General features: G+C 55.2%; 1 protein-coding gene across 1 annotated transcript in view; it reads right to left on the bottom strand.

Annotated features, from left to right (window-relative positions):
• Positions 1-1,153: 1,153 nt before the first annotated feature.
• Positions 1,154-11,488, bottom strand: part of LOC103267225 (interleukin-9 receptor-like) — an 11,376-nt gene continuing 1,041 nt past the window's right edge. Inside the window, 9 exon segments of the mRNA XM_021715936.1 lie at positions 1,154-1,218; positions 1,221-1,692; positions 3,285-3,369; positions 4,923-5,028; positions 5,556-5,757; positions 6,934-7,079; positions 7,612-7,790; positions 7,913-8,024; positions 8,413-8,526. Of these exon segments, the coding sequence (XP_021571611.1) occupies positions 1,154-1,218; positions 1,221-1,692; positions 3,285-3,369; positions 4,923-5,028; positions 5,556-5,757; positions 6,934-7,079; positions 7,612-7,790; positions 7,913-8,024; positions 8,413-8,526 (1,481 nt within the window).

Consider the following 11,488-nt stretch of genomic DNA (forward strand, 5'->3'; position numbering starts at 1 on the left):
GCCAAGGTGAGTGGATTGTCTGAGCCCGCGGGTTCAAGACCATCCCAGGCAACTTGTTGAGACCTCATCTCTACAATAAAATAAAAAATCAGCCGGGCATGGCAGCGCATGCCCGTAGTTCCGGCTACTTAGAAGGCTGAGTCGGAAGGATCACTGGAGCCCAGCAGGTTAATGCTGGGGTGGCCATTGAGCGTGTCATTGCATTCCAGCCTGGGCAACGGAGTGAGACTCCAACTCAAAATAAAAGAAAACATCCTTTCCTAGTATCTTCAGAGAGAGCCAGTCCTGTCAACATCTTTGTTCCATACTTCTGGACGTCAGAACTTTGCCGACAAATCTCTGTTGTTCTAGGCCATCCATGTTAGAGTGCTTTGTTATGGCAGCCCTAGGAAATGAAAACAGGCACATTCTGCTCCATCTGCCACTCTCTCCGCACCACAGGTGCCTCTCCAAGCCCACCCATGGGAGGCTGAGGGATGGAAGCAGAGCTCTTTATAAGCCACCATCACTGCTGGGTGGCCATTTCTGACCCTCACTTTCTAGGAGCTCCAGCCTCAGCTGTCAGCTTCCTGGGGGCAGTGAAAGGATTAGAACAGGAAGGAACAGGGAGGCTGGGTCTCCCTGAGCCTCTACCCTGCTGTCCCCAAGGCTGTCCCTGAGCCTCACTCCACTGCCCCCAGAGCCCAGAAAGCCCAGTACTGGCCAACCCAATTCCTTATACCTCCTACAACCCCTCCTCCCAGCCATCAACACTTTGGAATAGTCACTATTTCCCTGTTAATCTCAGTGGGAAAGATGACCCAGGAAGGCACAGAAAAGGCCACACCACCTGGTCATGGTGTCTCATTAAGTTCATTGGACCTAGGAAGGCCCTTTAAGAGAGTGAGGGCAGAATAGGCTGTGGGGCCACACCTCTCTTCTCATAGAGGCCATGAATAAAGCCAGAAAGGGGATAGGGGAAGGGGGCTGTGTGTAGGACACAAAAGGGTGGAGGAGATGAGGAGGAGCCTCCATCCAGACAGGGTCTCTGACCCCTGCGTAGGCACCTCTTTTCGGCAGGTCTAACCTCAGCCAAGGGTCAGCTCCAGAGACGTTAGTCCATTTTTCCCAAAATGGACATGATGCAGCTGGCTGAGTCAGGGTTCTAGAACTTTCAGGACCGAGCCCTGCTGAGGATAGGAGGAAGCAACATGCCCTGCAGGTCCTTATGCAGCTGCGCCTCTGTCTGTGACCAGCCACCACCCAGGCACCCCTTTGCAGGGTCTCTGGGCTGTGCTGAAAAGGCCAGGGCTAGGAATGGTCCCAGCTCTGTGTGTTTCCTGGAAAGGTCAAGGGCTGGGGCTCCCCATAGCAGCCCAAAGCACAGTAATCACTGTCGCCATCTTCTGAGTCTGGAAGAGCTGGCCTCACAGGAGATGTGGGGGTCAGATCTTCCTGTGGCAGGTAGGCGGGTGGCTGTGTCCCCTGCCCTGCACACTCTGCTGGAAGCACATCTTGAAAGCCTGGGCTCCCTAGGAGGCTGGTCCCAGTGCCCTCCTTCTCCTCCTCCAGGCCCGTGGATTGCCAGGGGCCCACAGGGCCACAAGAGAGCAGTGCTATGGCCTCCTGTACACCAGATTCCGAGGTTTCTTGCATGGTTCCAGTGCAGTCCTGGCTCAGCTGCACATTGGCTCTGTGGCCCCCTGTCCAGGTCTGGAAGAGCATGGGAGGAGGGAAGAGCTCAGGACTCACCTTGAGAACAGTGGCCTCCTCCCCAGTGGGCCCAGCCTCCCTTCTCCATGAAGTCCTCCTGACATCCACACCCAGAAGCCAAGCCTGTGCCCAGAACATTCTTCCCCCCATGTGCCAGCCCAGCCTCAACATGGACCCTAAGTCCCTTCAGACCTCTCACCACTCCCCCAGCACAGGGCCTGGTGCTCACAGCAGGCTGAACCAGGGCACAGATGGTGACAGGTGCCGAGGGCAGAGCAAACCCCTGACAGCCTGTTCCCTAGGACCTAACAGCAGGTACAGAGACTGGGTGTCTCACGTGAACCCCACCCACACACACAGACAGGAGATGCTGTCGGGACTGGCAACATTTGAAGCGCTGGGCTTACACCAGCAGACCTGAATCCTTCTGTGGGGTGAGCCATGGGAGGCCTGCCTCCAAAAGGAAGCTGTTCCCTTGGTGGGGCCAGGAGCTTCCACCCAATGCACCACACCCACCACACCACATCCTCCGTCACTACACTGCTTCTTAGAGACTCCCACCTGGCGGTGCCCTGGTTCTGTAAGGAAGGGCCAGTGCCTGCAGCCAGATGATACAGTCCAGGAGCTAATCACTATCTCTGCCCTACTCAGCCTTTGCCTTCAGCTGCCCTGGCTCTTGGTGGGCACATCTGCCACCCTGGGGAAAGAAGCTTCAAATTATATTTTTGGACAACAATCTTGAAAATTATTTTCTCATCATTGAGAAAATAATTTTTCTGCATAATAAACTGATACTGTGTGGAGGAGACAACCTCTGCCACACAGCGTCCAGGAAAGCCCTGGGGCACCAAGACGAGAGATTGGGGGAGAGGGGTCATCTTGGCCCAGACCCCAGGGAGGGCCCAGCACCTCATCTTGTCCCTTCCTCAAAATAAGTAGCCTGAGGCAGGGAGTCAGAGACCATCCATTGGTACTCTCCCTCTCCCCTCCTTCCATCCATGAGGCATGAACTACCAGCCCAGAAGGCAAAGGTGGGTCTGATGCGACCCCCAAGTAGTTTTTGCTGTCGTGTGGCCCATGGGAGCCCAACAGGTCTACAAAAGGGGAAATGCAGAGCCCAATCCTCGGCCATGGTGTCAGCATGCGACCCAGAGAGATCAGGAGGGGCCAGTGAGGGCCCCAAGGGCAGCACAAGCACCAGAGATCCTTCCCCATGGCCACAGAACAGACACCTTTACAGAAGGAGGTGAGACACACAGTGGGAGCAGATGGCCCCACAGCTTGCATCTGGAACTAAGTAACTGCCTCAGCTGTAAACCAGAGAGACAGAGATAAGTCATGAAGAATTTTTCCATCAAAAATGGATGTGGACGTGGGAGAACAAAAAGAAATTGGCAATGGAAAAGAAAGCTAACATATTTTTGCCCACTGGAGAGACAGAGTATAATTTTAAACCCACTGTAATACAAAAGAGGCTCAAAGCACTGAGAAGTCCCCAACACTGGCCCCAAAGCCTCATCAAAGCTGACATCCTGGGCAGGGCCCTCTGGGTCACACCTGCTCGCACACCCTGCAGGGGCCTCTGCACAAACCTGGAAGTTCCCGTTGTGCACACTGTAGAGGGGCTGGAAGAAGGCTGCTGGGGAGGGCACATTCTGGCAGAAGGTTCTCTTTACTCTGAGGTGAGGAGAGGACAGTGAGAGGCCTGTGGGAACCCACGTAGGGGCTCCTCCCAAGGCCCCACTCCAGAAAGCCTGAGGTTGCTGCAGGGACCTGAGCATCCTTGCCACCAGCAGGTGACCCGCCCACCTCATCCCTGCCGTTGCCTCTCTCCCTCTCGCTGCATCCAAACCCGCTCCTGGGCGGGATTTGGCTGGGTGCCCTGTGGCCTCCATGGCCATCAGCCCCACAGAACTGATTTTATACCAATACACAGGTCCTTTACAGCAGGAGCTGCAACGGTGGGTTCAGGATGGAGAGTGACCGACTGTGTTCTCAGCCCACAGAGGGAGCCAGCCCCTCTAGGATCACACCTTTGCCATCCACAGAGGGTCAGAAGGTCTTTGGCTCCCACCCCATCCCACAGCTCCTTGAGCACCAGACCTGCCTGCCCAGGTTCTACTGGTCCTCCCATGAGGAAATCACCTGGGCCTCCAACCCAACAGGTCCAACCCAGCCTCACCAACCTGATCCAGGGGCTGACCCCAACTCCACACTTCAGGGTCACCGCTTATATCTCAGCCACCCACATATCCCTTCAGTGTCTCCTCCTAGGACCTGGCAGCTCCCTCCACCTTGCCCCATCTCCACTGCTCTCTCCAGTTCAAGCCAAACTGTGTCTCTGGGGACATCCCAGCAGGTCCCTCATTTCCCCTTGTGCCAGCAGTCCACTCTCAACACATAGACCAGACTGCATCACAGTTTCACACTCTGTAAGATTTTCCTTCACTCCAAGAAGAAGCTGGTACCCTCCACCTGGCCCCGCCCAGCACCCCCCTCCCCACACCCTGTTCCTCGAATCCTCCCCAGTGCTGGACATGGCCCCTGTGCTCCCTCTTGTAACCTGACATGAGACGCATGACATGGGATGGCTTATTCGAGGAAGGCCCTTGTTCATCTTGTTCTCTAAGGTCACTGCCAGAACGAGAACAGGGTCCTACACACACCAGATTCCCCACTGGTACTTTCACAAAGTGTGTGAGCCAACGAGCAAATCGCCAAACACCTCCAGAGGCAGGAGTGAGGATCTTGGGTCTCTCGGTCATGGCAATGCTGGGTGTGGTTGGGGCCAGGCTACCTTCATCTTTGGCCCCTGCCACACATCCCTCTTCACTTTCCCCCAGCAACCTGAGAATCCCACACTGCCCCAGGGCAGAGACTTAGAAAGCCTCCCCCTCGGGCACCAGACAATGGAGTGGGGAAGGGAGAAGGGAGGTGCATTCTCGATGCCCCACCCACCACACACTCATACATGCACACACACTCACATGCACTCACCACACACACCCACATGCATACACTCACACACAAACACACATGCACACACACATGCACTCACCACACATACATGTACACATACTCATACACTCACCACATATTCACACATGCATACACACATTCACAACGCACTCACACATGCACCCACTCACCCATCACACACACACTACCACACACACTCACACATGCACAGACTCACCACACAACCACACGCACACACCTTGGCTACCTACCTGGGTGACATCTTGAACAGGAGGTAGGTCAGGCTGGTCAGCAGAAGCAAGATGGACACAGCAACAAGAGTACTGTCTGGCCGCCCCCAGGATGGAATCGGGGGGCCTGTAGGCAGGAAGGGCTCTGGGATGTGAGCAGCCTGTATGCCAGGAGGCTCCCACAAACCCACATGGCAAAGGGATACAGTGAGTGTCCTGATCCAGCATGGAAGTTCTGTGATGGGCCTCAGAGGTGTGCATCATGCCTACTAAAGGATCTTGGGTGAGTCACACTCCTGGGCTTCACGTTTCCCATCGGCCAGTTCCCAGGTCCATGAGCTGTCCCAGGACCACTGTGCACCAGGGTCAGCCCAGTCCTCACAAAGAGACACTAAGGTCACATCTGGCTTCCAGAAAGAAGCGCCGGCCCTGGTGTGCAGCCCAGACCACCCTCAATCCTAAGGGTGGCCACTGGCTACGCAGTCCCAGGAAGCCCCAGGACTGCAGGTGTCTGTCTCCTTCTTACACCTTGGACCTCCGGGGGAAGTAGGTCAACTGGGGCAGGGCCACCTCAGGGCAGAAGGGTCAGGTGAGATGAGCAGGGGGAGGGGGGTCCAGCCTGGTCTCTGGAAGCACAGTGGCTGCAGCACCCACCTGGTCTCTGTGGGGAAGGGAAGCTTACGGGTAGGCTCCATGCACTCCACTGGCCCTCGTACCACTCCTCCTCCAGCATGCCGTCCTCCAGGGGGGCCATCTGGACACGCAGCCGGGCCTCATAGGTGAAACCGGGAGCCAACTCGAAGGCCTCAAGGCTGAGCCGACTCACCCCAACAATGTGGTTCTTGAGCCGGGCCCGCTGTGGGGTGGGGACAGTGAGCAGATGGTGAGGGCAGGCAGGGTCCCTTGGCCCTGGAGAATGCACACAGGGTCATGCACAGCTTCACATGAATCACACTCACATGGACACACCCGTATCCACACTCACATCCACATGCACATAAGACACACTCACACTTACACTCACACCCACACTCACCTCTGCCATGTTCACACAGGTGCACTCACTCAGGACACACTCACACCCGAACACACTCATGTCCACACACAGGCACCCTCAACACACTTGCATACATACACATAAAACACACTCCCACAGACACACCTGTGTCCACACACAGGCACACTCACACTCATAAGAGCACACTCACACACAAGCACCCTCACCACACTCGCATACATCCACACAAGGCACACTCACACACAAACACAAACATAAATGCATACATGTCTACAGGCACACCTTCACATTCATCACACTTGCAAGTATACTCATACACACATGTGTATACACAGAATCACACTCACCACACCCACTACAATCACATACACATAGACATACCATATGCACACTCACATTTATAGACACATGGCAGGCGGGCACGGAGCCTCAAGCCTGTAATCCCAGCACTTTGGGAAGCCGAGGCGAGAGGCTTGCCTGAGCCCGTGGATTCGAGACCACCCTGGGCAACATGGCAATTAAAAAAAAATTAGCCTGGCATGGTAGCACACACTTGTAGCTCTCTACTTGGAAGTCTGAGGCAGAACGATCGCCGGAGCCCAGCAGGTCGACACTGGAGTAGCTGTGAACATACGACTACACTCCAGCCTGGGTGACAGAGTGAGACTCCACCTCAAAAAAAAAAAAAAACCCACATGGCACAGGCACACTCGTGTACACTTACATACAAGTCCATCTTTGTGCACACACATAAATACACACGCAAATGCATACTCACCACACATATGCACACACAGAGACATAGGCACACTCATGCCCTACTCTCATGCACACACACCAAGCACACATGTGTGTGCAAACACGTCTGCATGAACATACACTCCTGGCTCTGGTCCCTCCCACCCTCCAAGTTGCCAAGTTCCAAGTTGCCATCTCCCCATGGAGCATGAGGAGTCTGCCCTAGGTGACTACTCCCAGGAGAGAGGCCTCAGGAGAAACCAGTCCTAGTGTTACCTCCCAGTCTTCTTCCTGCCTCTTGAAGGCCAGCTCATAGCTGAGGAAGGTGGCCATCGGCTCCAAGGCAAGACTGACACTCCAAGTCAACACACAGTGGCCAGAGCTGATGTTGCTCTGCAGGTCAGAGGGAGGGTCCAGCTTAACTGGAAAAGAGTGAGGCCATGTGAGACCAAAGAATTTCGCGGGTCTGGGTGTGTCACTCAGTGCACCCAGGCTGGGTTCTGAAAGGTTCCCAGTGGCACAGTCAAGGGCCTCTCAGACTAGACACATCTATGGGGGCTTGATGCAGAAAAGCCCCGGATGGGACAGCAATGACATCCTGCGGCCCCTGCAGCTAGACACAGTAGTTTCCAAACCTTGCTGTCCCTTTTTTTCACAATCTGCTGCTGGAAGTTCTTCCCAGAGTCTTGTCATATGGGAATCCTTTCTGCTATGACTGAAGTGCATTTTCAGTGACACAAACTGCAGCCCTTGCCCCAACTCACAGCCCTGCATCTTTATCCTTTGTCCAAGCCCTGACCCTGGAATGACCATGTGGGCCCTCTTCTCCCAGGGACTCTGCCTGCTCCCCATCCCAGATCTCACCTGACAGGGACTGAGAACACTCTGGGCCACAGGGGCCACAGGCAGCAGCACCCTGGCCCCAGGCCCCAATCTGTGGCCACTTCTGCTCACCATGTCTCCGGGGCAGGTACTGCGGGTCCACCAGGCCAACCTGCTCCTCTCCAGAGACGCAGCGGTGAAAGGTGATGGTGAAGTTGTCAGATGGCACAAGCACTGCCTCGGGTGGCAGCACCAGAGTGCACACACTGCCCTGGAAGATGCACTTGTGTGTCCCGCCGGGCGCCTGGTTGCTGGAAGGCCATGTGTCAGCACTGTGGAACACCTCACCTTCCCAGCCCCTGCTGCTGCTGTCAGGGGAACCCTGCCCTCATTCCTGTCTCTGGTCCAGGTGGGCCCGGCCTTCCATCCTCACCTGGTAAAGAGGAGCCAGGGGCTGGAGCCCTGGTTCTGCTCCGGGGTGGCCCAGTGGCAGTCGATCCTGAGGATGTTGTTGCTGAGGCAGGTGAAAGTCTCAGCCCTTGGCCCTGGGGACAGGGACCATTGGGAGCTCACAGTGGGTGCTCCAGAGTTCAGCCAGGATGTGGGGGAGGGTCTGACAGCTGACACCCGAACAGGACTGTCACCAGAGAATGATGCCAGGAGAATTAATGAAGGGCAGGGCAGGGAGGCCTGGGAGGTGATGAGCTTGGACCCATGTTACACAGCAGGCCAAGCACAGAGAGGTGCCAAGAGGACAAGGGTGGGGAGATGAGGATCGGTGGGACTGAGGTCCAGGTCTGTCCCTGGAGAACATGTCCCAGCACAATTTGGGCCAAAACCATTCCCCAGGGACTCAACAGAAGACAGCTCTGTCCCCCAGCCGTGCCCTCGTTCTCCACTTACTCCATACAGACACTAGTGCCCAGCCCTCACCTTCTCTCTTCCCTGGGACAGAGACTCCAGGGCAGACACAGGCGCAGATGCAAGTACAGATCAGGAACCAGGTGCCCACATTTCGCCTGAGGGCCTTGCTCTCCAAGGTCCAACCTGCAAGGGACAGGACTGAGTTGGTCACCACCTGTACCCTCACCATGTGCCATGAAAGACACCAGGCATGCTGGACGTGGTGGCTCACGCCTATCATTCCAGTACTTTGGGAGATAGAGGTGAGAGGATGGCCTGAGCTCAGGGGTTCAAGACAAGCCTGAGCAATATGGCGAGATCTCATCCCAAAAAATCAGCCGGGCATAGTGCTGCATGCCTGTGGTTCCAGCTACTTGGAAGACCGAGGTGGAAGGATCACCTGAGTCTAGCAGTTCGAGACTAAAGTGGCCGTGAGTGTGCCACTGCACTCCAGCCTAGGCAACAGAGTGAGTCTACGACTCAAAAAGAAAAAGAGAAAGAGAAGGAAGGAAGGGAAGAAAGAAAGGAAGAAAGGAAGGAAGGAAGAAAGAAAGAGAAGGAAGGGAAGAAAGAAAGAAAGAAAAAGAAAGAAAGAAAGAAAGAAAGAAAGAAAGAAAGAAAGAAAGAAAGAGAAAAAGAAAGAGGAAGGAAGGAAGGAGGGAAGGAAGAAAGGAAGAGGCTAGACACCACTGTCCAGGCTTTCCTAATAAGAACTGAAGCTCAGAAAGGCCATTTGACTAACCAAAGACTCATGGCTGCAGTGTCTAAGATGTGCCCTCAAACTCAGATCTCCTGGTGAGTCCTGGACGCTGACTCAGCTTGGTTTCCACGTGAGCCTAGAAGGCTTCTCTCTAGGACTGCTGTCCTCTGCCAGCCCTGTTCCTGGGCCCAGGGCCCATCTCGCAGGGGAGTCAGGGTTGGGGTAGTTGGTCACTCCCAACAACCACCACAAGCAAGATTTACTGCGCTCTTTGGTGCCACACCTTGTGCCAACTTTATAACATGCATTTTTTACTTTAGTTCTCACCACAGCTCTGAGGGAGAAAGACTGTCCCTCTTCACAGAAAAGGAGCTGAGTCCCAAGGAGGGGAAGTGCCTTGCCCAGGGTCACATGACCAACCTCCATACATACTCTCTCCCTGTTGTCTCCTTAAATAAAGACCCATCCTAGGGTTCTGCCCCAGGAAAGTGGAGGAAGATGGCAGCGAGGTGTCCATGCAACAGAGGGACTTCCTAAACTCTTTGTCCAAGGTGTCCCCAGAAAGGCAAGGGTCCCAGGCCTGTGGTGTGCGCCCAGAGCCCCAGGGTCCTTGGGGGAGCCAGAGGTTGGCTGGAGATAAGGGGCTGGGTGTCAGAAAGTGCTGGGTGTGGGGAGGCTGTCAATGCCCTCTCGCCCCATTTGCAGCTCCTGATAGTACATGCCGATAGCCCCTATGCAGGAAGCAGAGCCGGATAGTTATGCAAGACTGATTAGTGATAAGGAGGAGGAAAAGCAGACATGCACACAGACCACAGCACGCACCCTCCAGGAGCATGCACACACTTGAGGGGCAGCCAGCACCACCCCAACTCACTCCACTCCCGGCAGCCTGTCCACACACCTACAGGACAGACCCCTGCTAAGACTGATGACGAGGAGGACTTCATCCTTCCCTGAGATGGAGCATGGCACTGCTGGTCACAGCATGAGAGATCGCAGCACAGTCTCTGCAGCAGTGTCTATCCCTTCTTGCAGCAGTCACTGGAAAGGTGGGGACAGGGAAGCAGCCTGAAGACAGCCTGGGATGCACCCTGTGTGCCACCAAGCACCTGGTTGCTGGAAAGGGCATGTCAGCGCCATGGGACTGGACATGGAAGCAGGAGCCAGCTCTCCTCTGGGTCACTCAAGGACGAGTGGGCCTCCTCTGGCACCTATGGAAACCCCTGATGCTGTGAGGCACAGGGTGTGTGAGGATGCTGATGAGGTCAAGATGGGCAGAGAGCAGGAAGAATGGAGGCGAGAAGGGCAGCTGGAGTAGAATCCAGAGATGACAGATGCGGAGGACAGATGGCGTGCTGGAAGAGAAGCTGCAGAGACAGCAGAGAGGGCGGGAGGTGGCACAAAGAAGCACTTTCCACATACTTCTTGAGAAGGGGAAGGGAGTGGCTTCTGTGGGGATACCAGGCTGCAGCTCAGGGGAACCAGGGCTGTATCCACATGGGCAGTGCTGCAGAAGTGTGGTTGGACCCAGGGCATAGACCCCACACAGAGTGACAGGGACAGGATGGAGGTGGGAGGAAAACAGAGAGGCGTAGCAGGAGGAGATTCCTGCTGCTGTGCTTCAAGCTGTCCTCTCCACCTGGCTTTCTTCCCCATCACACGCCTTTCTCTTCACAGAGGCCTCCCTTGTGGCCTCCAGTCTCTCTCCAGTCTGCCTTCCCAGTCAGAGGGGACCCCCAGAGTCAGGTCCAGGTGGCTCTCGTTTCACACAGCCCTGAATTAAGAGGGTCCAAGGATTAAGCAGTGGCTATGGGCTAGGACTGGAGAAAGGACGTTGACACTGTTCTCTCTGGGCCATCTGGAGGCCAGACGGGGGAAACGGTGCCCCGACTCTTCCTGCTTTCTCTGCATGTTGCCTCCACAGCCCCACTGCAACTGAAGGTCATTGCCATTCAGCAACCCCAAATAAGGATCCCTGAGGGGAAGAGCCTATCTGATTTCGGGTGCCTCCCTGCACCCATTCTGTTTAACAAATGCTCTCTAATCCTTCCTGCTGAGGCTACCCTCACCTCCAGTGATGCTGTGGGCACTTGAGAGGAGGCTCTGGATGTTACCTGAAAATGCTCTGGGAGGATAGCCACTCTTGACCTTGTGCAGCTTAAGCTCTGGTCAGAGGGTGAGCCCAGACGGCATGATTCACACGAAGAGGAGGCGGGACAGGGAAAGGAGAGGAGGATCTCAGCAGAGCCCACATCCTCAAGCTCATTAAAAGAACAGGCTATTCTGAAGTTGCACTGGATATGAACTGACACTTCACAAAAGAAGACATTCGAGAAGCCAACAAACACATGAAGAAATGCTCAACCTCACTAATCATCAGGGAGATGCAAATCAAAACCACACTGA

This window comes from Carlito syrichta, unplaced genomic scaffold (assembly GCF_000164805.1).
Source record: "Carlito syrichta isolate Samal-C Ts95f unplaced genomic scaffold, Tarsius_syrichta-2.0.1 Scaffold308077, whole genome shotgun sequence".
Classification (NCBI taxonomy): domain Eukaryota; kingdom Metazoa; phylum Chordata; class Mammalia; order Primates; family Tarsiidae; genus Carlito; species Carlito syrichta.